This window comes from Ascidiella aspersa, chromosome 1 (genome assembly GCF_963924565.1).
Source record: "Ascidiella aspersa chromosome 1, kaAscAspe10.2, whole genome shotgun sequence".
Classification (NCBI taxonomy): Eukaryota; Metazoa; Chordata; class Ascidiacea; order Phlebobranchia; family Ascidiidae; genus Ascidiella; species Ascidiella aspersa.
Genome location: NC_139447.1, coordinates 4,227,707 through 4,254,039, shown reverse-complemented (window position 1 = coordinate 4,254,039; position 26,333 = coordinate 4,227,707). Strand labels below are relative to the sequence as shown.

The 26,333-nt window shown below is 37.1% G+C and overlaps 2 protein-coding genes across 2 annotated transcripts; one reads left to right on the top strand and one right to left on the bottom strand.

The window, feature by feature from the left end:
• Positions 1-6,177, top strand: LOC146166638 (eukaryotic initiation factor 4A-III). The gene is made up of 11 exons (XM_083390965.1): positions 1-183; positions 314-386; positions 1,050-1,179; positions 1,644-1,776; positions 2,371-2,504; positions 2,869-2,957; positions 3,352-3,490; positions 3,919-4,034; positions 4,485-4,601; positions 5,019-5,137; positions 5,957-6,177. The coding sequence occupies exons 1-11, from the start codon at positions 27-29 to the stop codon at positions 5,971-5,973; spliced, it is 1,224 nt and encodes a 407-aa protein (XP_083247091.1). The 5' UTR covers positions 1-26; the 3' UTR covers positions 5,974-6,177.
• Positions 6,178-9,642: 3,465 nt separating this feature from the next.
• LOC146166637 (calcium uptake protein 1, mitochondrial-like) lies at positions 9,643-23,437 on the bottom strand. The gene is made up of 8 exons (XM_083390975.1): positions 23,105-23,437; positions 22,174-22,368; positions 20,850-20,999; positions 19,756-19,912; positions 19,051-19,169; positions 18,064-18,195; positions 17,516-17,677; positions 9,643-12,398 (listed from the first exon to the last, which is right to left on the bottom strand). Exons 1-8 carry the CDS (start codon positions 23,399-23,401, stop codon positions 12,141-12,143), a joined length of 1,470 nt encoding a protein of 489 aa, XP_083247101.1. The 5' UTR covers positions 23,402-23,437; the 3' UTR covers positions 9,643-12,140.
• Between the last annotated feature and the right edge of the window lie 2,896 nt (positions 23,438-26,333).

Genomic DNA, 26,333 nt, shown 5'->3' with positions numbered 1-26,333 from the left:
ATAGGCGTTTGTTTAACAAATCAAAAATGGCTGGAAGAATAGCGAAAAGAGATTCTGGCGCAGCATCCAGTAAAGATGATTTGTCGAAAGTTCAATTTGAAACTTCTGAAGGGGTTGAAGTCATTCCCACATTTGATTCGATGGGCTTGAGGGAAGATTTAGTCCGGGGAATTTATGCATATGGTAATTGTTTCCTCTTTTTAGATTATTAGTTATGTTTAGTAGTTTAGTACTGTTAATAAGTTCTAGTTTTTATCTTGACCCTTTCTTTAATTTATTGACTGTTCTGTATAAAATTACTTTTTTTATTAAGGTTTTGAGAAGCCATCAGCAATTCAACAAAGAGCAATCGCTCAGATCATGAAAGGACGAGATGTTATTGCTCAGTATGTTTGCTTTTATATTCTACATTTTTTGTTCACTATAATTTAAATTTTCAATCTGGTTTAGTAGAGTCTATACCAGGGATGACAAGCCGCTGATCCCCTAGTCACAAAATTAACCAAAACAGATTTTTTAACACGTTCGCTGCGATCCCGAATTTTCCTTGTTTTCTTGTGGTGCGATTACCGTTTTGTACTGCTAGCTGCCGCCAGAGGAGTTCTTTCAGACAGTTTAATTGTTTGTACATTGTACACCGGTGGGTCAAATCGCGTTAAACACAAACTATATTGTAGCCAGCGAGATTTGACCCCACCGGTGGCTTGCATAATTGTAAGCACCTTATAGAGTAAAGCTTACCTATTTGCTTGTGTGATAGATCGTAGGTAATATTGCGAGTAATTTCTGTTTCAATTGTTGCAAAATGAATCCTGCATCGTTTTATGGGGTTGCGGTTGTCGTATATTTTGTCTAAGAGGTATTTTTCGGGGCCTTATTTTTATAGGTGGTTCAATAATTGGGTCATTATAAAAAGGGTTATTTACTAGCTTAATTTTTGTAATATTATATATTACACTTTGATTTATTTGTTTTATACAGTTTTCAATATTTTTAAATTTTACTGAAAATAAGATTATAAATACTTAAAAAAAATTAAACTTTAACAGGGCTCAATCAGGAACTGGTAAGACAGCAACATTCTCAATTTCGGTTCTACAAATGATTGACACTCAATTGAGGGACACCCAAGCTTTGGTGCTCTCCCCAACAAGAGAACTTGCACAACAAATCCAGAAGGTTTGGCTTGAAGTATATATATATATATATATATATATATAATAAATGCCTACTCTTAGTGTACTTAAAAGCAAAAAATATTGAGAACAGAAGACTGCTAGCGCTTGTTGCACCCCCTAAAGGTGTCTTGCACATCGAATGACCATAAGATTTGGCAGAGCAGATTGCTTGTGAGCCTAACACCATGTCTTAACATTACATGAGTGATACTAAAGTAGCAAATTAATTTGTTCCATTACAAAATTTCACCAATTGTTTGAATCGAGACATATGGGCTGCTGATTAACAAATTAGAAAATAGAATATAACCACCTAGGTGACCTAGTTAAGTTTTCCATTAAGTTATCATACTATTTTTATATGAAATATAAATTCTGGAAATTATTTATAAAGTTACAAAAATTTGTTCTAAATTTGCATTGGTTTGATGCTGTAACAGTTGTTTTAACTTTTCAATATTGCAGGTCATTCTTGCCCTGGGTGACTACATGTCCGTTCAGTGCCACGCCTGTATCGGTGGCACAAATGTTGGGGAAGACATAAGAAAGCTTGATTATGGGCAACACATTGTTTCTGGAACCCCTGGAAGAGTGTTTGGTGGGTTTATACCATTATTACTGGCATAGGCACCGAACAAATTCCAACGCACTATTTTCTAGTTTTTGTGCAAAATTACTTATTTAATTATTAATCATATAAATCATAGATAACAGCTGTTGCATGTTATCAGTGAAACAAACCATTTCTCTTTTTTAAACTTTATTATAGCATATTTAGGCTAAAACGTTTCCACTGAAACGGGCAATACGTAACATTAATTTGAAAAAAAATGCAATTTTCATCTAATTAAATACATGGTTGGGGGATTATGGCCTTGTCTGTTTACAAGGTAATTCAGGCAAGTTTGAAACACTTTCGGTTCTAAAACTGTGAATTTATTTTGCAAATTGATTAATAACTTTGCCGAATTCCAGGACACTGAAAAGCCCTACGTGAGAAATTCAGGGCGTCTAAAACCGCTCTGCACACCTAAGTTCGCCTATGATTATTAAACACCAAATAAATACAGTATCGCATTAGATTATTTGAAGGATAATGAGGATTACCTACACTTTTATTTATCACATGAGATATTATTAAAAAAAATGATGACGCACTCTATTTATGTGAATAATGTGCTTTGCTTTTTAGACATGATTCGACGAAGAAGCCTTCGCACCAGAGCCATTAAGATGCTGATCCTCGATGAATCTGATGAGATGCTCAACAAAGGATTCAAAGAACAGATCTATGATGTTTACAGATATCTTCCTCCAGCGATTCAGGTCAGCTTTGCAACGCAATAGTCCTTACGAGTATTTTGGGTGTGCTTGTAACAAAACTAACTTATTACCTATTGCATGTTGGCACTTGGCATAATAAAGTTTTTACAAAAGGTATTTTGTAAATATGATAGTTCTTCTGTTAGTGTGTCCGTGACAACAAAGTGTTTAAACATGCGTTGTATTAGAAATAAAATATGCACTCACAAAGAGTGGATTCCCTTTTTTAGCGTTTGATTGCATTTCTGCAAAACCTTGTATTTTTGAACGCATTACTCTACTTGCCTTAATGAACTAGATAAAAATAACAAACTTTTAGTGGTAGTAATGACAACCCTGCTTAAATTGAAGTATTTTTGTTTTTTAGGTTGTGTTGCTCAGTGCTACTCTACCCCATGAAATCCTGGAGATGACCAACAAGTTCATGACTGACCCAGTTCGAATCCTTGTCAAACGGTAGGATTTATCTCTAGGATATACATTTTGAATAGAATTTTTTCAGAATTCTTACATAGTTCAGGCTGACAAATTTTTAATTCATTAAACTTTTTAATTTGAAATGATGTTTACATTTTCAGTGTTCCAATATTACTATATTAGTGTGTATACTGATCTGTATGTAGCTTGATAATGAATTATCTTGACTTAGTTTAGACGTTTCGATACAGGCTTGTATAATCTTAAGTTAATGTAACATGTATCAAAGCGTCTTAATCAAGAGGATGTCAATCTACTCGACCTTTTTGGCTTTGAAATTCATTACCAAGCAATGTTATCTTTTTATTCAATATTCGTCATTTCCATTTTTAAACAGATCGTAGTGATATGTATTTTATATTTTATTTTCCAGTGATGAGTTGACACTGGAGGGCATCAAACAGTTCTTTGTGGCGATTGAGAAAGAGGAATGGAAGTTTGACACTCTCTGTGATTTGTACGACACACTCACCATCACACAAGCTGTCATCTTCTGCAACACCAAGAGAAAGGTAACAGGCAAAATACACATTCTCCTTTTTATGATTAGGATTTTGCATATACTTCTGGAAAACGATAGAGATCAAAATATGTTTGATTTAAAAACCTGTTAGTGCATTGTATATTCCCCATCCATGTCGTTGTATTGATTCTATGACAAAAAACAGCGATTATATGTAGATGAAAAGTGCCATTGGGCCACAGTGCTTATTCATTTATTGAACTTCTTTAATAAAATGTTTTAAGCCAGGTCGTTAGTCAAATTATTTTTTTCGAAAACGTAACTTTATATTACTTGTGTCAATCAATAGTGTTATAAAACCTTTTTTTACCAAAAGATGCCGATTTTTTGTGTACTTTTTTCTAAATTTCATAACTCATAGTCACATAACACTTCTACCCTAAATACATTCTTTTTTTCACCCTCCTCTTATAAAAGGTCGACTGGCTGACAGAGAAGATGCGTGAAGCCAACTTTACAGTAACAGCGATGCACGGAGACATGCCACAGAAGGAACGCACAGAGCTCATGAAGGAATTCAGATCCGGTTCCAGGTAAGCCTCAAAAACTAATGTTTTTTAAAAAATTTAACGAGATCAAAAGCATCATGTCCGCGAACAACTAAGGCAAACTACTACAGCATATTCAACGAAGGCAAAGTTAAGTTGCTTAGATAGTCGTGTTGTCAATCTGTAGATAGAACAAGTCTACTGACGTGCCAGTTCTAAAAAAAACGATAACGTCTATTTTTGTCCCCCTACGTTCATTTTTTTCGAGACGACCGACGTCAATTTTTTTCGAGACGACCGGCAGGAAAAATTTCTACGGATATGTACTTTCTATATACATTAAAGTTCTTCTACTAGCAGTTTTTCTTTAGAATATCTCTCATACATATCACATGGTTAAAAAATCAGATTTTTAAATAACAAAATATTTTGTTGAATTTTCTACTAATTTTTATCGTTTGGGAGTTCTGCTGAACTGTGAAAATCTCTTTTCAGTCGAGTGCTGATCACCACAGACGTGTGGGCGCGAGGACTCGACGTACCCCAAGTTTCGCTCATCGTCAACTACGACTTGCCAAACAACAGAGAATTGTACATCCACAGGATCGGAAGGTATGGAGTGATCGGCAAACTGTGGGCCGCAGAACCATTTCTAGTGGGCCGACAGCTATTTTTTAATAGTTTAGTTTGATCATGTAGTTGTGGGCCACTTAACTGATAGCGTACATTTATTGTAGTAAATTTTAAAAGTGTGTGCGGCGTAACTTTGTGACATCATTCTAAAAAAAATTGCGTCAGTCTCACGCGTCTTTACAGGCATGTGTGGATGATATGTTAAGCGTCATCATTCTTATCGCCTTTTACTCACGCTTGTGCTTTTACGTGCATTTTAACTGTTTTCATTTATACTTTGACCTGATGAAGCACGGTTGTGCGAAAGCTTGTCAAGATGTTAATAAATTTGTCTTCAACTGTGTCCACTGATTCCTCTAGTCTAGATAAAATACAAATCCTTATACGTTTTTTCAGGTCTGGTCGTTACGGACGCAAGGGTGTTGCGATTAACTTCGTCAAGAACGACGACATCCGAATTATGAGAGACATCGAGCAGTACTACTCGACACAGATCGACGAAATGCCAATGAACGGTAAGAACTATTATTATATTGCACTTATTTTCATTTGGTTAAAGTGGGATTTTCTTCCCGACATATGGAACTAGTGGATTTTAAACTGTGTTCAGTTGCAATAATATTGCCCTGAAGAAGATTGGCCGTATAGGTGGTCGAAACGTTGGTACTTTAATGAAATTTTGCCGAAAGAACAATTTTAAAATTGAAATTCCTACTTGTTTAACAAGACCATGGAGATTGGAGAGTCTTGCTTTAGTCAAGGCTGCGTTGCCGCTTTTTGTCAAAATTTCAAAAGCAGCATAGTTGTTAATAAGAAAAGAGCGGCACCAACTTTTGTTTAGTGATTTCGGAAGATTTTGAACCTACAACTTCTGATATGCTACTTTATTTTGTGTACTAGTCTTCCGGGTTGTTTCGAATAACAACTTAACAACGTGAAACATGCTTAGATTCAATGTTTACTATGTGATCAAACCCTCTGGAGTCTCACTGGCCAACGATAACGGTCCCCGTTTGACAGGAGGTCGTGAGTTCGAACCTCACCACAGACTAGTGTTTTTCCAGTCTACCCGGCTTTGAACTATAATCCTGATTAGGCTGACTAATTTCGGTAAGCCTTAGCCAAAAGGCATCCTATCAACAAGGTTTAACCCTTGTAATGTCATGAACGATAACGGCACACATATTTTGACAGGAGCTCGTGAGCTCGAACCTTACCGCAGGCTAGCTGTTTTTCTAGCCTGGCCTTGCATCATAATCCTGATTAGACTGACTGATTTCGGCAAGCTTTTACGAAGGATCCGGTCAACTTAACAACGTTTATTTATTTTTCAGTTTCCGAGCTTCTCTGATGACCCAGCTTTGTCGCAAACGAGAATATTCGATCGACAGAAACTCGCCTGAAGTAGTTCGGTCTTGCACAGAACTGACAAGCAATCATTGTAGCCACTTTTTATCGGTTTCCAACCGTCAGATCCCACTGATTTTATTCTGATGGCCGCGCGATCGCCGCCGCCCAGTGTACAAACGTTGCCTTTTCGTACATAATAAAACTTCTGTAGATAGGACAACTCTGCTGATGTGCCAGTTGTAAAAAAACGAGCGGACAGATTTGTTCCACTATTAACCGTAAGCGATTTCAAAGTTAGTTGATCTTCACATATTGTTTGGTGTAGGCTAAATAAGTTGCCAGGAATTTGGTTAAACCGTTCGTAATGTTGGTTGACAATGTTGACTTACGCAGCAATATCGCATACTTACCTAAAAGTAATATTTAATTTTAGGGAAAACATTTTCTCTGAAGCCTAAATTTCTGCAGCTCAGCTTGCCAACAAAATGTTTGGCCGAATGTCTGTAGATTGGACGATATTCGTCCTGAGATGATCCAATATGACGAAGTCGATTTACAAATTTACTTGAGTGCCCCTACGTCGAAATGAATTTACCACTGCTTCACTTTGGGTGTGGGAAAAAAATGTCTGCAACTGAATTTCAGACTTTTTTTTTGTTTACATTGTTGGTTTGTTCAAATTAATTTACCACTACCTCGCTTTGGACGTCAGATGAATTTTTCTAAACTTAACTGAACTTCATAATTATAGCCAGTAGATTGCGGCAAAGCGCAGTACATTTGTTCTTTTTTTTGCATTGTTGGTTTGATCAAATAGTGGTTCTCAACCGAGGTGCCATTTTTAGCGCTGAAGGGTGCCGACTGCCGACTGCCGACTGCCTAGAGATATTTCAAATTATTTAGTATTCCAATTTTATGCTATATTGGTAAGCTTCTTAAAACAAATTTTTGTTTATAAAAAAGTTGCGAAACACTGCAATAGCGATAAGCTGACTTCCAGCGGCGTCACAAATCAAACGAAGCTACGTTTTAATTATTTATAACGGAACAGTCGACTGCATGAACTTCGCGCACATGGCGTTGAAGTATTGATTGTTTACATTAAAAGGCGACAAACTGTTTCAGTAAACTCTGCAATATGAGGCCAATCTGTTTGATTTATGTCAATAGAAGGGTGCCTGGTTATATCGTAGCCGATATATTTTGTAGTATCGGTCGTCACCCGTAACAAGCAATTTCAGTGCACACCCGCACCAGTACGGGAAACGTGTTAGGAGTTCTTAAACTTTTTTACCGCAGACCCCTAAAATATATTTTTGCTTCGCGTGGACCAGTGTAGCTGTGTATAGGCACGTGTTTTAGAGATGATGTCACAATACAAATTGACTTAAAAAATCTGCTGTTTTTAGCTAAAAAATGTGAAATGCGCATTGAAGTCTAAATATACACTCAGTGCAAAAACGATTTATTTTTAATTCAACACTTTTCTTTGATAAAATGATTTATTTTCAAATATACACTTATATTACAATATGGGACTCAGTTTAAGAAACCCTGTGTTAAATAAAATGATGCGGGAATATGCTACTCGGCTCTATCCGCAATAAGTGCTTTATTTGTCGGTAATTGTGAAAGTCTTGCTGGAACAACTTTGTTGATGTAGAAAGTTTCACCCGAAGATTTGGAAGAAGTTTAACCGACAAACTTCGCCATTTTAATAAGTTGGGCGGAAGCGCGGAAGTATGGGCTTCTATGACGTTCAAAAAAAACAATAATTTTTTTGCGTTAAAAAGCTTAAAAGGTTTATCTCTGACAACTGATGTTCCGTCAGATAGCGCATCTCCCACGTACAGTCTGCTAAAGTTTTCTCGAAACGTACCCGTGGTCAAAATATATACATATAGGATATATGACTGTGATATATCCAAGGCTAGTTAATGTGTTAATTGCACTTTAAAGCTAGTGATGCGACTTAGTAATATCGACAACATATTGCATAGAACGAAATGTTACGTTTTAAACAATTGCCAATAGTTTAATACGTTGCCCTCAGCAGACTTTCTGGAAGTTTCTTTCTTCTAAATCTAAGTCACTGATTTACGATTTCACCGGGTAGGCCTAATGGCGCAATACGCGTTACTATGAAAAATGTTTAGATAAGGCTAGCGGATCGAACGAACCAATCGATATCTATTCGTAAGATAAATTGAGGCAAATTTAAATTACAAGTGCACTTTGATCGACAAACGGCTAAATACTGTTTAGCAGGCTATAGTAACTGTCGCCTTTGATATGCATGTGGAATCAAAACGCTTATTTTTGCTTACAGGGTGGCAGTTAACAGTATATTTTTTTTAAGCTAAACGCCCTTCGATAAAGTTCTCAAATTCACTATCTACAACTCCCTTTTTTTGTTATTTTGTTAACGAGCTATAATTCTACAAAAAATGTGGATGGCACTTGGCAAATACAGATATCTGACCTATCATATTTAGCAGTTTTGTAATGACTTGATCTAAGTGCACTAAAGTCACAGTTTTAAATGAATGGACTGGGCTTTAGTCTTTTGTGCAAGATAAATTGACTTGAAGCCAATCTTTTGGACAATTGACTTGGGTTGAAATGTTGTTTTCCTGAAGCATATTTTTTTATAAAATTGTTTTGTTTTTTCTAAAAATAAAGTTTTTCGTTATTTTTATTGTTGCTCATTATCAGGCATGTTTACTAATTTTAATAGTTAATGTTTAGTTTATTAACAAGGACTTGACTTGGAACTGACTTGGGTTAATTATGACTTAATTTGCCTATTTATAAAATGACTTGACTGAGACTTAAGTCATTTCAAAATGAATTTACAACACTGACTTTTAGTTACATATCAAAATCTAGGCTGACGCCAGCAATAACCAAAGAAGTGTTTTGCTTATTTTTTATAGCGCAAAACCACTCTACGCGTGCGTGAAGAAAAAGAAATGGGTACGAGGCTACAACGTTGACACATAGAATTGTGAATAAATCTCTTCTACTTAGCATTGTACAAGCGGCACATAGACAGAAAACCTCACAAGAAGAAAGCGTGAAGAAACAGTCCAGTTTAAGTAGACACAGAAAAATAAACACCTCCTTTTTCAACTCTTGCCTTTTTAACAATCCGTACGGGCTTAAAAGCTATCGAAAAAAAACAGGACACCAGGTGCTTTTGGAGTGGCAAGGTAAACAGGCCTAACATCAAGCAAAGTGTTGGTTAAAGCAAAACACGAATGACATGATTAGTGAAAGTGTACCGTGCATTTTTCGCGTTCAAACAGATGACTTTTAGACGTTAAATGAACAAGATGTAGTTGCCAAGCCGGCGTGGATATAATTTGCGTCCAAGCGAATCGGGAATCGACAAAGACCAAACAAGCATGCCCAATATTCCCGGGTGCTTTTAATAGACATCATAATGCAGTGGTTCCCAACCAGGGGGAATTCCCCACTAGGAGGGATTTTGTAATTTCTAGGTGTGGGGGAGGGGGGGGGGGGTGCGTCGCAATTTAATCTCTTACTGGTTGTATGTACTATGTGTTATTGCTGCATTTGTCATATATGAGCTGGCAAAAAGAAAGTTCTCGTATAGTCAATATACGGCAGAATGCAGAAAGTGGATGTGCGAAGAAATTTCGAAGAAAAAAAAAATTAGATTTGAATATCGACTAAAAAGTGCACAGGACAAAACGGTTGGGAACCACTGCCATAATGGAAAACATTAATTAGGTACACCGTAAGTTATCGGCTGGGCTTATCAATTATCAGGGATTTCCGCGCATCACGGTTTCATGTGTTTCTACCCTGCCATGATCGCACGGAAATCCTCAATAGGCCGACCGCTTTCGGAAAGTCCCGACGAAGGCTCCAGGTGTATACTTGACGTCAGTTCTATGGATGTTCGATACTTTATTCCGATATTTTGGATCGAAAGTATCGCGATCCGATACTAAATGACGTCATTATCATTCTCAAACAAGCAAAATAGACGAAACTGTAACATTTCAAAATGTAATTTTTCCAGATCATTACGCCAAAGATAGCTTATTTTTTTTTGTTTGTTTTTTCGAGCAATTACCGTACTATTTTTTAATAACTTTAAGTTTCAAGATAAAAATTGCTGCGCTGGTTCGTGAGTCATAGCTAAAATTCCAAGATTAATTTGATATCGGATCGGCAGCGATACCACCAGAGTATCGGACGAGTACCGATACTGCCATTTAGCATCGGGTATCGGCTCCGGGTATCTCTTACTACTGTAGACTCGAACATACGTGAAATATGTACACCGAAAAGCCATCGCAGAATCGCCGAATCTGTCCATCTATGATGCAAGCAGAGCAAGCCAGAAAAACAACTGGCCTGCAGTGAGGTTCGAACTCACGACCTCCGGTCAAGCCGGGACCGTCGCTCTACCAACTGAGCTATGCAGGCTCAGAGAGGAGCGAGTCGAGAAACAACCATGCGCCAATACTTGCACATTTTGTTAGTACAAGCAACCTCACACTGGGGGATCAGTACTATTGATACGGAAGCCGTAATCGTTGGTCATAAAGCAACTTCTGAAGGGCTAGATCACAGATGCTATTAAACACATGTTTGTGTGTGTCTTTCATTCATACGTGAATATGCGTTTCAGCAATACATATTACACGTAGACGCTAAACCAGTGGTCGGCAAACCGTGGGCCGCAGAGCATTTTTTAGTGGGCCGCGAGTTACTTTTGAATAGTTTAGTGTTATAATGTAGTTGTGGGCCGCGTGATAGTTAGTGTGACAAATACTTTTTAAATTGGCTCACCTTGGAAAGGCCCACGTGTGAAACGTGGTCCTGAGAGCCTGTCGAACAATTTTTTTGCCAACTTAAACTATATGTAATTGAAAAAGTTTTCGCGCTTCGCGAGTAGGCCTATATCTTCGTTTTATACTATGTTTTACATTATGGTACAGCACTGTTTTGGGCATTGAGGCGCCGTGTAATGTTTCATCTTAAAATCAAATATCCTGAATCCGCCACTGTTTTGGTAGTGGTTTTACGTAGTGGGCCTTCAATAGCTCTGAAAAGAGTACGTTGGGCCGCGACAAAAAAAGTTTGCCGACCACTGCGTTAAAGAAACGAGGCAACTTGTAACGTGCCTATGCGGTTAGGTCTGTTCCATCCTGCTATGAAAACAAGAAAATGTGCAAACCCAAAACTAAACGATAAGAAGTGATATTTCACACCGACTGAACAGGGTTCGATACCACAAATAGACGCAATAAACTTAATAAAATTTTAAAATTTAGCGTCTACGATACAGTTCCACAATTTCAAATAGCTTTGCCGTACATCTATTGTGGGGCCATGTAAAGTCCCATCAATGTGTATCAAAATAATGAGTGGCCAGAGAATGATACGACCAAACAAATAGGTCATGATTAAAAGACGTAAAAAAGTGCACATCTTAAAACGAAAAACTTTGAAATTAAACTTAAGGTCGCAGTAAAGTCCTAATGCCTGATTTGTAGGATTAAGCTATTTGAAGCAAGTTATAGGTGTGTCGAATAGCACTAACTGACTATTCAAAAATCGACAACAATATAATTAAAACGCATATAAAGGCATCATCACAGTATAAGCGCATTTTTCCTTAACGCGTTGTTACACCTGACGTTTGATTTTGGGAAATTAATTCGAATGTGTCACTTACGAACGGTATAATGTTGGACAAAAACTTAAATACAGGCCTTTACCTAAATTAACAAAAAATCATTTCATTTTACATCTTGAGCGTTTCGAGCTTAAACTCTTGTACACATAAACAAGCATTAAGCATTTAAGCAAGGATAACAGACTTGTATGGAGCACATAACGTAAGTTGAACCGAAAGAAGTAGTTTTAAACAGCCCATGGGTCGGATTTTTAGGCTTTTAGACAAACCTACGCTTTCTAAGCCTGTAACTCAGCTCTGACAAGTTAAAATGCTCCTTTCAGACGCAGCAAGAGTGCAAAAAATACTAATTAAAATAGTGGGTCGGTCGCTTTTAAAAACATTAACGCAATCCGGCCAACCAAAGATGGTCGTCAACTGCGAAATACGTAACAAAACCAGCAACGCATCAGCATTCGGTGTTACCTCAGGGCAAAGTTCAAAAACGTTTGCTACTTCTCGGCGCCGACGGTGGGATTCGAACCGGCGACCCCGGTCCAGGCGGTTTCGCGCGCGCACTTCCACGCGGCTTCGACCAAGCGAAATAGTCCGGTGTCCTTTGGTTTCTCGAGGCCGCGCATCAGACGCCGCTTCATGACGGCCACGAACTCCTTGTTACTCAGCGTTCCGTTGCCGTCGTCGTCGAAAGCGGTGAAGACGACGTCGATCGTGCGGTCTGACAAGTCCTGCTTGGCCACTGTGCGTGCCACCTGCGTCGGGAAAAGGGTATTCCACAATTGTAACCAAACTACACTTGCTTCAAATACAACTTAATTTATATTGACCACAAACGATGGCGTTTTTGAAGAGTATGTCTTGTAGTTTATATCGTGAAAAAAATAGCGAGAAAGCTCAACAATTAGGTGTTAATATGGCTGAATATTATTATTCATAAAATGAATATCAATACTTTTTTTTGCTAATAGTGCTGGATTGCTGAAGCCAATACGAGGGTTGTACAAAAATTTCAGCTTATAGACAAAGAAACTAGACTTCCAATTCCAAGAATTTGGGCAAATGCTGTTAATTCGACCAAATTAGGAAAAACTGATAGACGCTAGTTTTCATTTAATTTTGAAAAACTGAAAAAATTCTAGTTGTACAAATCTGGTTTGAAGCCACCTTCAAAAAAGTTAACCTGTCACCTGCGGTCTAAAGGTTGTTACAGCGTTTATAGAGAAGCATGCAGCATAGAAAAGACCTTCGTTTTGGCTTCGAAAAGTTCACGCGTGACAAACACTTTCCTGCTGCAACTAAAAAACGTTTAGCGCATACTACAAAGTTAACATTTCACATGAGGCGGAAATAGCCTCCCAACGTTTTGTCTTTTTCTACAAATGTGGGACAGCACAGGACAGTCCTGAGTTTTCTCAAAGCACTTAAATCGATTCGGTTAACAACCATTTGATATTAAAACTATTTAAAGGTTTTAGGCCGTGCGATAGGCTTTCGAGCCCTAAAAAATCAAAAAAACACACAAACTTTAAGGGGGTTTGTAATTAAGATACCTTCACACAACCCTTCTGAAAAAGGATCTAATTTTATAGAAAATATAAAAAGTCACGCTTTACAAATTTTTGCGTGGTTTCTATATACTCAGGTTTAATATCGACTGGCCAACTTAAAGTATAAAATAACAGAAGTTTAAAAAAAACTTTAGTCCATTATTTCCGCGCTAGATTGCGCTGAACACTTGACCTTTTCCAATACCCTTAAACCAAGTGCAATTTCAAGTGGGTTTCCAAAAGAGGTGACCTGATTATACGTTACATAAAATGCACTTTGACATGACGTCACATAAAACCCACTTTGTCAATACATTACATAAAATCCATGAAATAGATCCGCTAACGTTTTAAAATGAGGCATTCTCACGTTACTCACATTGACTATAGTTAAAACTGTAAATGTTTCAAAACAAGCAATCACCGCGATTTACGTGAGTCACGCATTAAACAGTAAAACTACTACAAACCTATTCGGGGTCCATTGCTGTTATGTGTCTAAATATAACTACGCCACACTACATTAACAGAGACGGTTCACTGCATTTATAGAAGTTATTTTCAGTTGAATACATTACGAGGTGACCGGGCGATTTCGCAACTAGGTAAATGACTAAGTTCTTCTGGGTGCATTGCATATGGCCTAAAACAGGGGTCGGCAACCTACGGCCCGCGGGCCGGATCCGGCCCGCCGATGTAATTCATCCGGCCCGCCACCTCTTTGACAAATTAGACACGAGTCCAGTACATATACTTTGTGACTATTTTAACAACGTAAGCGCAAAAAATTTTCGCGCTTCGCGCGAACCATCATTATACGTCCTGTTTGTTTACGTTTTGCTGCTGTGTTTTCACCAAAATCAACGCTTCATTGATGTTGCGCAGTGGAAGGCCGCTAAGTGCGTCACGAAAAACGTATTCAAAATGTTGGATATATATTTTTAACGTTTTTTTTATTTTCGGCAATGTAATAAAAACTTACAAGAAATTTAAAAGAAATGCCGAAATATCAAAAAAAATCGCGCTCGCTTCGCTCGCCAGGGGGGCTTTCACTTAAAAACTAACAAACACTGACCTAGATTAACTTTAAATGTTACCGCGTTCCTTTCAATTATTTTATTACACTTTATAGCATGGATGACGACGTGTGAACTCGAATTTCAAACCAAACCAACGCTTGTTTCGCGCTTTGCGCCAACACTTTACTGCCTCCGTAAACGTAATTAAACATATTTTAAGTGCAAAAACGATCCGAGGTCCAGGTGATTCACAGTTGGCCTAACATTAAAATAAAACAATTCTTAGTTTTATTTTTGTGCGGCCCGCGGAGACCTTTCTGAGTTTGGTTTTGGCCCGCGACTAGAATAAGGTTGCCGACCTCTGGCCTAAAACAACCCAATGTACCGATACACACCTAGTTTAAGGGACTACGGCAACCTTTCTTAACCTGGGTTAAATTTTCTCGTTTCAGAGGGTAAATGAGCTACCAATGAAAATATCCACATCAGCTGACGGGACAGAAAAAGTGTGCCAGCTGTAGGTATTGGAAGCTGACTTTCCTAGTTCAGGTTAACTGCTAATTCGAAGTTAGCCTATAGTAGTCTGTTGATTCTTTATCGTCTAGTGTCCGTAACATTATTTTTCGCTACCGTTTTTAGTTAATTGGCAACATCCTTATCTCTTGGTTACTTCATTGTTACGCCATAACTGATGTAATTTTTTACTTTAGTTTTTAAAAAAATGAGGACCATTTTCTATATTGGGGGAAAAATCTGATATTTATCTTTGTTAAAAGGGCAAAACATACAAAAAGGTTAAGAACCCCTGCACTACGATGTTTGCGCTGGCACCTTGAATGTTTGCCATTGAAATCGAAACGCCCCACAGGACAAAGTGTCGGTGTTGTGTTGTCGGGCCTACGCTCACCGTGACGTTCAATGCAAATGAGTTTAACTCCAATCGGGAGCAAGCGACCTTTCGCAGAATGAGATTAGCCTGCCAGGAAAAGGGATGGCCGGCTTACATTTGAAGTTGAAAGGATGTCTAAGAAATTGGGCCTTCTTTAGAAGTGGCCCTGCTTAGCACGATGGCCTGGCTAGACACGGCGTTTAACTAAGGATACCTCGGTAAATGTGTAGGGTTCACTTCAACTCTCAAAACTACGTTAATGGCTTTGTATATAAAAAAAAAAAAAAAATAGACACAGTGTAATCGTAAACGGCAGTGTCGTAAACAACTCGTTTTGAAATGACTCAAGTCCAACGCAAGTTATTCGTAAAATAGTCCAAGTCGTGTCTTTTGAATAAGTACCAAGTCAAGTCCGAGTACAAGACATCGGTTGCCCAGTTAAAGTCCCAGTTAAGTCATATTTAGAGGAAGTCAAGTGCTTGCCATAAAAAGTAAATGTTAATTTTGGCAAATTTGTCCAATTATGAGCAATAACTAAACTAAGATGAACAAAATCGCAACACATAGCAAACAAATAGATTTATGTGCAAAAATTAGGATTAATAAAACCAAATTTGGGCAAAAAAGGCTTAATAAAAACACTTCATTTCAACCCAAGCCATTTGTCAAACATCAAATTGCGCCAGTCAAATTATTCGATTTCGTTGTAATCGTATGCTTTCAATAGTAAAATGTCATCCGGTCTACTTTTATTGTGGTCATGTGAAGCGAAACTGGCACTTACTCATTGCCGTTTAAACATTGCCTCGTGGGTAATGAACATATAACACAATGTGAAATCGATAGTTCAAAGGCACAAAACTGACAGTCAATGACTTAAGTCAATACAACACTGAAAAAAGGTGTATACACCTAAAAGAATGTTGTACCCATGTGGCCTGTGACAGCCACACGCAACAGTACGCTGTGTTAGACAAAAATAAAATATCGCGTCCAGTGACCAACCAGAAGTTTTTTTTTAGTTTCGCAGTCCTTTCTTTCGGATTTATGCGCATTGGTCAACTAAAAATATTGTTCAATAAAGTGTTTAGAGCAGATATACCTCGATCACTGCCTTATGGGTTATGAACATAATAGCACAATATGAAATCGATAGTTCAAAGGTACCAAGCTGACTGTCCCTGGAAAATCGAACTCAATCCAGAACCGACATTTACCGTTGTGTGTTCGGAAATGGCCTTGAAAGTGACTCGCAACGGCCTGTTTTGTGTTATACATACCACGCTCCCCCAAAATCGATTCCGAAATACAACGCCATCCCTTAGGCGAGGATGTGTATAATTAGCTGGCTGTCTCGCAAACTACGTATGCGCAGTACGACCCGGGCACTTGTGATACAGACGAACGCCATTAGTGCGGCGCACACAAACATTAAAATATTACCGGGCGAACGGTAAGCAGCTGGCGATAATTAGGATGAGAGCCAACACGGGCATATTAAACGTTTCTGTCAGCGGCAACATATAAGTATTGAACTATTAAGTGGTCCATTATGGTTTTGTTATGCTTTAGCTTGCGTTAACCCCACATACCACACCGGTGCTTCTATTTTGTTATCTCACAGCATGAAAAGCAAATAAAAAAAAACGCGGAACAATTTCTACAAAACAATTATACCAAAACTTGACAAACACCGTAAATACACGGCAAATGCCATAATATTGTCAGTTTCCCAGAAGCAGATGCCGGCAACCATTTTTGCACTGCGGATCGATTTATAACTTGAATTTTATTACCGACCGCCCCTAAAAAATCAACAAATGTTCAGTAATGAAAGCTGATTCCATAATTGATTCAATGGGACCCTGAGCTTGTTTTGCTATAACAAGTTCTGAAGTATGAAATAAGACACCAAAGTTTCATAGCAAATCCAATCTAACAGCAAGATGAAAAAGTACAAACGACAGGTCGACACCTTAACAATTATAGACCTACGGACTGGTAACAAATCTCGGACAAGGACAGGCCGCGGCCTGGTTGTTGCCGACCACTGTCCTGAAGGACGATTACAGTATCGGATCGGATCCATTAGTTTTCAGTGTCATTTTGTAAATTCAAACCGTGGCTCCACCAACTGAGCTACAAGTTCAGAGGGAAGCGAGTCGAGAAACAACCATACGACAATGCTTGCTCAATCTGTTAGTACGTAAAGTTGCTTTGCACCTTTGGAGCATAATGGTTGGAGGTTGTAGTAAGACGTAATAATTAATAAGAATTTCACAGTCCATACAGAAGTAGGTACATTTTGAACGTTTCGAATAACATCAGATGTTGTTAATGAATAAAGAGTTATTCGAAACGTTCAAAAATGATACCTACTTCTGTATGGGCTTTGATATTGTTATTACTTGTACCTGTTTCATAGTTGGCTTGTCGATGTCGGCACCGACAGAGTGGTAAAAGTCGAAGGCCATGTCCACGTCGTTGATGTTCTTTATGAAGTGATAGAAGGAGGTTGTCTCTTGAAAGGAAATTCCTCTCGGTTCTTCCATATCAGCGTATTCTTTCTTAACGCGCTGGAGGAACAAGCAACTTTTTTTAGATGTAAAAGAGGGTCTTTTCGATTACTGTGAAAGCTGGAATTGCTTAGTTTAAAAAACAAACTAATTGCTTAATTTCAAAACAACTTGAACGAACATTGTTTTGTCAATATTTTTGCGCATTTTTTTACGCTAGTCATAGCCTTTTTGGTTACAACAAATTCTTTAATATGAAACACACTGTACCTCCTGGATAAATATTTCAAACTTTTAACGAATATTCTTAGAAAACAAAAAAATAAACTGAATGACATCTTGAAATATTAACACTATAAAGTTCTGCCAATAATTTAACTGATTTTTTTTTTTTTATACGTAGCAGTTTGTTACACTTCAAGCTTTTTTTTTACGCTGATCATTACCTTGACTATCATCTTTTGCTTTTTCTCGCTCAGTCCTGAATAGGTAAGAAGCATCTTCACAAATCCCGTCTCGGAAATGAATCCGGTTTCGTCCGGGTCAAGCTTGTTAAACTCGAGACGCAAGATGTCGTCCTGAAATATATTTTTCAAAAGATGCAATTTACATTTTTGAGCAATAAACTTTAATTTTGAAAATTATATTTCTTAATTGAATATATTTTTCAAAAAACGCAATTTACATGTTTGAGCAATAAACATTAATAAAATATTGAATAGTAAAATGTTTTTTAATTGAATAAATTTTTCGTAAAAACCCATATACATTTTGAGCAATCACGTGTTGTGTGCTTCCTACACTTTAAGTGGTACTTAAATCTACAAAGACCAAACGCGTTTTGTGGGTTACGGCCGCCAACGGGCAACGTTAAAATACCGAAACCGGTAAAGTTAAACTATAGTTAAACGGTCAACAGTAAGTTTTTTAAACGCAAGGGCCGCATTTGCACAAAAGCAAAACATTCATATCAGCAATGTGGTGTGTTCGCACTGGCTTGCTTGACAAACCGCACTTTAAGCCTCTAGCTCTGTTTTGTAAGGCGAAGCTGCCGATTTCATATGAAGAAACATACTTGGCTAGTTTGTATGGCAATTGGCAATCAATATGGTAAGCAAACTGAAGTTATGCGATACCTACTTTTAGCCACTAGTTCTGTTTTCAAGGCAAATCTGCCGATTTTATATGAAAAAAACATACTTAAAAAAAAAAAAAAACATAGCCAATTTGTATGGCAATCAATTCGGCAAGCAAGCTGTGGAATAAGCGACACCTACTTTTGACAATGGCGGTCGCTACTGCATTTCAAAAGGTGAGTCACAGTTCCCAGCGTCAATCATTTCCTACCTAATGCGTCAGTGCTGACACTGTTAAGCCAGAAAACGAGCTTTTCCTGCTTTTACACGCTGACAAACGCACTGCATAATGCACACCTGCAGTGTCTGCTGGAACTCTATGAACTTCTTCACTGTCAACTTTCGCGAACCGTCTTGACCGAAGAAGTAGGCGTTTATGGCCGAGTTTGATTCTTTGAATGACTTGACAACACTTCCTGTAATAATAAGGTAGGCACTATTGGGACTGGGTTAGTCACAGGCTTTTAGGAAAGGAGGAGAAATCAACAGGAATTTCAATAAATGTTTGACGCCCATAAAAATAATTGACAAAACTTACCACAAAATAAAATAATTGATAAACTCACTGTACAAACAAACGATTGGTTATTTATAAACAGTAGTGTTATTAAAAAAACCTAAAGATAAAACTGTTTTTTATTACCTAGACCAGTAATATGCAACCTTTACCCAGTCCCAGGGCCCAAACCAAATTGAGAAAGGTCTCTGCGGGCCGGTATACTTTAACTAACAATCATGTTTTTCTGAGGCCACAAAAACTTGCATTTTTTATTGACCGTATTTACAAAACATAAACGATATCAACATACAAAACAAAAGGTTTAATTCATTGCTGAACAAAAGTTTTTATGATTTATTCAAAGTATTTTCTTATTTTGTTTTTAATCTATTGAGCACTACAATTTAAACGAGAACTTGCGATTTCGCCTCCGTTAATATGACATGTGTTTAAACATAATGCACTAAAGCCACATAAAAGAATAATCAACTATAGAAAAATACCTGTCGTCTTGTGATCCCTGTGCCTCATTCCGAAAGATGTCTGAGATCTTGCTGTGTTTGTGACTTGTTGGAACTCTCGACAGTCCACCTCACCGTCGCCATTCAGATCGAACATTCGAAAGGCAATCTCGAAATTTCGCTGAGGTGTTGACAGTACCTATACCACAGGGATGAACAAAAATCACTGTTAAGGAACAAAGTTGTGGCATGGTCTATAAATTTTGGTTTCTCAGCATTTAAAGCATGATTTTAGGGCAAACAAATGTCTGGCAAAAATAATTAACATTAGATTCCTGGGGCCTGTTGGTTATTTGAAAACAAGCGAATCTCATAGGGAGTTTTTTTAAACTGCGGGTGCGTAGGTTCAGTTTTCCAAGAGCACAATGATTTTGTTTCGTTACTGAAAAGTTTGGTGAAGTAAAAATCGGGTACTTAAGGTATTATATTTAATATTCCTTGCAAAATAGTGATTATGTATGTGTGCTTCAGGAGACAACAGGAGGTTGAATTTTATTAAAAAAAAATTTTTTTTTTACTTGCACACTTTTTTATGAAAGTGCCCAAAATTTTGTGCAAATACGCTTTTTTTTAGCAGGAACAATGCTTGCAAGTATACAATTATTATTAACCCCTAGCATGTGCATTCCAAATCGTTGTTACGAGAAAAAACTACAGCGATTGACTTTGCGGTTCTGTTGAACCAACAAATAAGTAAATCTATCGTTGGGTGTGTTGTAAGTGAAATAAACAATTTTAACATATCAAGAAACGAGTTTGAAAATCACTATTTTGTAATGGATTTGTTTGGTCATATTTAGGTGCACAGTCACTAGTCAGTCAGTTGTGTTTTTCCTAATTCCATATATACATTTCGGCATTTGCAAATATGGCACATCTGATATAAATCAAAAAACAGCTCCTCTGTTAACTGTATTGAATATCATTCACCCTGAGGAAGGCCACTTGCATAGGTTACTGAAACGTTGGTAAAGAATTACAATTACCAGAGGAGCTACTTTTTTATTTACATTACTATGCGTGATAGCAACAATTTATATGTGGCACATCTTATATTACCATATACCAATATTTACCGTTAACAGAAAGATGTAATCACTGAAGCTAATGAGGCCACATTCACTTAAAGCATGGAAAATGCTTGGCTTGGCTAAGGATGAGTTGCGTTGGATTTCTTGCAGAACATCACTGTTGGAGTCAAGATGACCTGAAGATATTTTTCTAACCTGTAAGAAAAATTACATCTTTAACGTAGAGACAACAACAAGCAAAAGGGTTTAATACCTTTTTCTCTGTCAGAGCCAGAGCCAAAGCCAAAGCGCTAGGTTTGTCAGAGCAACATGGTATCAAGTTTTATCTCAATTAATTTCAATAGGAAGATGCACATATGAACACACATGTGTGTTTACAACCGAGATCTAGCCCTTCTGAAGCTGCTTTTCGACCAATGATTACGGCTTACGTATGCTTAGTACACCTAAAGCCATTAGTGCAAGCAAGGCAGGCTAGAAAAACAACTAGCCTGCAGTGAGGTTCAAACTCCTGACCTCCGGTCATATACGGCAGTGGTCTCCAACCTGTGGGTCGTAAAAAAAAATATTTCTGGGGTCGCCCATATTTCTGCTGTTTTATTACGATTTGTGTATTGTTTTTGTTTACAATGACGTCATACTAGTAAATGTGGTTGAGTACATAGAAAATATAAGCTTCTAAAATAGGTGTTTTTAGCTCTTAAGGGCTGCTATACGTTGAAAAGATTTCAGCAAATAAATATTTACTTTTGGAATCCGATGCAATTAATTTAACTGTCCCTGTCCAATTTTGTGAGTTAACTTCTCTTTCTGTGTTCAACCAAATGGCTTTGTTTAAAGACATTCAGCGCAATGAGCATATTAAAAAAGAAACACCGTAAATCGCTTGGAAGTAGTGCGTTACATATACAAAGTGGAGTCGCGTTTTCCAAAACTGGTGGACACTATTCAGGCGCAACCATCACACTAAATGCAATTTAGTGTTGAAACAAATTGAACTGTTTGTGTACGTTCGTGTGCTAAATTCAAATTCATAATTTAAATAAAACTTTCGAAAATATATTATTTTGGTGCACATACATATGTAGCCACAGTTCTATAGAAATGTGTATAACTTACGCATATTTGCTTGTGTTATTAAGTTCCAGCAGTGCAGTGTTGTATATGAAAGCCAAAATGGGGGTCGCAATGTTAATGCTGATTTCAATTTATTTAAATTGGGGTCTCTTATTAAAAAGGTTGGAGACCAATGATATAGGGCACTGTCCCGCAGGATAGTTGTTTTTCTAGCATCCCTTGCTTGCACCATTGATCCACAGATTCGGTGAGTCTGCTTTCGGTGTACTATTTCCAAATCACTTTAACTTACCTTAAACTGGTCCAGCCCAAGTTTATCTGGCTGTTTCTCGCCTGGTGTTATTGATCGTAAAAAATCCTCAGGAGTCATGAATGTTTCGCTTTCACCATTTTCGTAAACAATTTTATAGGTAGCAAAGTAGCGGAAAATCTTGTCTGGTGTTGAGTATGCCCGAATCCTGTTTTCGTACTCAATGAATTTACGATCCTGCAAACCAAATTTAAACGGTGTGAGTAGCTAAAATATTGACAATGTTGTAGAAGAGTTCATGTATTGAAAGGCCTATTTTTTTTTTTTAAATTATAGAAAGATATTTTAATTAACGATAACAATATCTGAGCCTTGAGAATCATACAATAATTCAAACAAACTTGCACTTTCATAAATTAGGTTTTGGCCCCACTAAAAGAGGTCTGGCAACCAATTACGTAAAGACTTGGTGTTGGTTATACTTTATATATATGTAAATATACAGGGTTAATATTGAAGTACAATTTGGAATTGTCAAGTCTGGCAATGCCTGCCAATCAGAACAGCCCTTTGGACGAATTTACACTTGTCAAAAAAATCTACACAGCGTCTGCAAATTTCTGTCACACCTAATTGTTTTGCATAGGAGTTTTTGCCTTTATTTTATTTGCACTTGTTTAATGCAACCAGGTTTTGTCTTTGGCGGTTAACATAGTTTTATTGCAGATCAATAAATTAAGTCCAGTCCATTTGATAACAACAACCAATCTTTTACTCAGACAGTCTGGCAAGCAGGTGTCAACAATAAGCATTAAGAAGTGCAAAGTCTCAACCTTTATAGCTAAAGCCTATCATGATGAATTTTCATCAGATAGGGCGAAAAATTTTTGTAGATGAAGTTCAAACACAGAATTTTTCCAAGAGTTTTAAGGTTTTATTTAAAGCCGAGAATAAAACAAACAGAAAGATTTACCTTAAACCCGATGTGGTTTTTCTTTTGTTTTTCAATCTCTTGCGTCTCCACAACGCTATCCTCATGTTTAGGAGCATCCACTATATCCTCTTGAGAGCTTGGTGGTCCAGAGGACAAAGCGGCAGCCTTGCACATTGCGAGTTTTGGGAGGAAAAAATTTGCCGTTTTGTTTTCTGAGCAGAGGGCGCTTGATTCTGGAGAAAGTCTGTTTGCATGTTGGTAGTTGTTCTTTAGGCAATTGTAAAAACAATACGATCCCACCGTTGCACCAAGTACCACAGCGTTCCGACTAAGCATTTTGCAACTTTAGGAGAAATCACATTCCAGCAACCTCTACCCTAAAAAAGAAAAAACTATTTTTGAAGAAAAATTATACATACAAGTTTTTTTAATTTTTTTTTTGCCTGTCATTAATTATACCCACATTCTAGTCTGCATTCTGTGACAGATGCAACCCAATATTTTTTAATCCGTTTTTGTATCGACCTAAATTAGTACATTGTACAATTGAATTTAAAAAATATTGAATTGTGGTAGATGGTAGGACCCTGAACCTCAAGTATGAAAAAACATGATTGTACACCTGCACACCTTAAAATTTGAAACTGTACACCAGATATCTCTGCAGAAAGTGCTATGAAATGCAGACTGACCCGAATTTATTGACTAAAATTTAATGTGAAATATTGCTCATTATAAACAGTAAAAATTATGGCAATAGAAAGCATTTTACTAAAATAAATTCGGAACTGGTCTAGAATCCAATCACTATACTTTTAGGTGTTAATAAAAACAGACATCAAAATTGAAATTGCAAATTGGGAGAATAAATATAATAATACTGCTCCCAAATAATGTGCATTGGTTTAATGATTATTTTATAGATTTGCTAAAATAAGTGGTATGATTCTAAAACAGCCCCTGAAAATCTATTGTTAGCTTGAAGAAGTCATTTGTGAAAAGCCAAATCATGTCATTTTGTAAAAAACAAGCCCAAGTCAAATCTTTGGCCGAGTCCCAGTCATGTTAAAATTCATGCAAGTCAATTCCAAGTCAAGACATTTTTTTAAAGGTTAAACTAATAAAATCATGAAAGCATCCAATTATGAGTTATATTATAACTAATAACTAAACTGAAAAATAACAAAACCGCGAAATATATAGCAAGATAAAGGTTCTACAGGCACAAACTGAGAAAATTAACCCACTTTTAAAAAGCTAAATAAAAACACTTTATTTCAATTTCAACCAAAGTCATTTTTCCAAAAGATTTAAGTAAAGTAAAGTCATATGTCCAAAACACTTGAGTCAAGTCATTTAGCCCAAACGACTTCAAAAGTCAAATCAGGTAATTTGAAAGCAGTGACTTTAGTCAAGTCATTGGCACAAAAACACCGACTGTTGCGCATTAAAATGTTTTTGTATCTGATAATACTGTAATGCAATTCGGAATATAGTACGCTTGGTACTCCGGAAATAACATGCAGAAATGTCAACAAATATTTCTTTAGTGATTTTACCCAGGGTACTTTGTAAAAACAGTCACCTCAGTCAGCCAGCTATGTAAACATTACCTTTTCTATGAGAATGCTCAGAAACACCTTTAAAAACCCTACAAACAATAAAAAATGATACACCTGGTGCTCCTAAATTTTTCTAAACATAGATCAAATATGCAACAACTACTTGCAACAGCAATCAACTTGGTTGAATAATTACACGATCAAAGTTGCTAAATGAATGCTAAAAATAAAACAAATTGTGCGGCTCGGCAGTCCACCTAACGGACAAAACTTTCTTGCAGTTTATATACATAGGCATCTTCAGTTTTGTTCAAGATCTTTTTAAAAATAACTTTACTCACAAATATAAAACAAACATAACGTTACAATGAATTGCCTTCAACGCCGAGAATTTCTTTTCTATGATAAATTGTTTTTTTTTTACACATTAAAGGCCCTTTAAACTACAGCTTCACTGAGCTGAGCAAAGCGTAATTTGCATTTACATTCTGTTGTGGCGAGCAAACACGTTACGTTTTGGAGCGATTTTTACGCCCAGCGCAGCTCACTGCAGCTGTAGAGAAAACAATTTTACGCCCAGTGCAGCTCAGCAGTCAGCACCGCTCAGTGCAGCTGTAGTGTAAACGGGCCTTAACGCAAAAACGTGGAAAACCTATTGGTCGATAAGTGGCAGCATAGAGCCACAATGTGACCACTAAGTATTTATCCAACTCTTTGGTGGGACAGTGAAAGCCGGGTTGTAAAGCCGATTTAAAACAACCAGAGGCTGATTTTCAAATAAATAAATTCTGGTCCAAATTCCAAGTCCCTTCGTTGCATACTCAGGCTTTTGTTACTAAGGGCTTATATACAAACTTGTTTTAGTTTTTCGAGTTATTTTTTTCAGTGTTGATAACAAGTTCTTTTGAACTCAAGTAGGCTACCAGTTAAATCATTTCAAAAAGGACCTAAGTCAAAATTGCCAATCAAGTACCCGTCCAAGCTATCAATTGATCAAGTCAAGTCCCAGTCAAGTCATTAGTTGAGCAATTCAATTCAAAGTCAAATCACTAAAAAAACGTTAGCCGAAATATTGAAACTTGTAAATTCGTCCGTTTATGAGCAACTTCTCAAGTAAAAAATATCGAAAACGTAACATGGAGCAATCAAGTTGTTTCGAGCGAAAAAAATGAGATAAACTAAACTTTTTTAAAAATATTGACTAAAACACCTAATTTCAACTCAAGTTATTTGAAACAGTGGCTGAAGTCCAAGTCAAGTAATTTGCCCGAAATACTTAAGCCTAGTCATTTAAAAACAGTGAATTAAGTGCAAAGTCAAGTATTTGCCTTAAGCGATTATTACCGTAGACTGTTGCTCTTTTGTCTATGAGAGGCCTGGAGATAATTGTAAGTAGGCTATTCCATTCTAAGTTTTAAGATCTTTAAGCTACCATTTTTTCAAAGGTATCTTTGACACCTAATGCCCGTATATCTGCCGCAGGACAGGTTAGAATATTTTAGGCGGCACTTATAAATTGGCGGATACGTCTGTATGAGAAATTATGTCGCTCCTTATCTCCATCATCCTATTGCACAACAAACAGAAGAAAATTGACGATGTGAAATTGAAAAAACTTTTGAAGTGCGGGTAATGAGGCGATTTATTACGGTTAGAAATAATTCACCCGCGGTAAAGTGGTCCTATTATGACCCATCGCTTTTTTG

Excerpts from the sequence above, each read along its gene's own strand:
- LOC146166638 (XM_083390965.1), top strand. The coding sequence starts at position 27 with ATGGCTGGAAGAATAGCGAAAAGAGATTCTGGCGCAGCATCCAGTAAA. Across the intron at positions 2,505-2,868 it reads ATCTTCCTCCAGCGATTCAG|GTTGTGTTGCTCAGTGCTAC; the intron begins GTCAGCTTTGCA and ends TTTGTTTTTTAG. Across the intron at positions 3,491-3,918 it reads TCTGCAACACCAAGAGAAAG|GTCGACTGGCTGACAGAGAA; the intron begins GTAACAGGCAAA and ends CTCTTATAAAAG.
- LOC146166637 (XM_083390975.1), bottom strand. The coding sequence starts at position 23,401 with ATGCTTAGTCGGAACGCTGTGGTACTTGGTGCAACGGTGGGATCGTAT. Across the intron at positions 22,369-23,104 it reads AAAACCACATCGGGTTTAAG|GATCGTAAATTCATTGAGTA; the intron begins GTAAATCTTTCT and ends TTTGGTTTGCAG. Across the intron at positions 19,170-19,755 it reads CAGGGATCACAAGACGACAG|GAAGTGTTGTCAAGTCATTC; the intron begins GTATTTTTCTAT and ends TTATTATTACAG.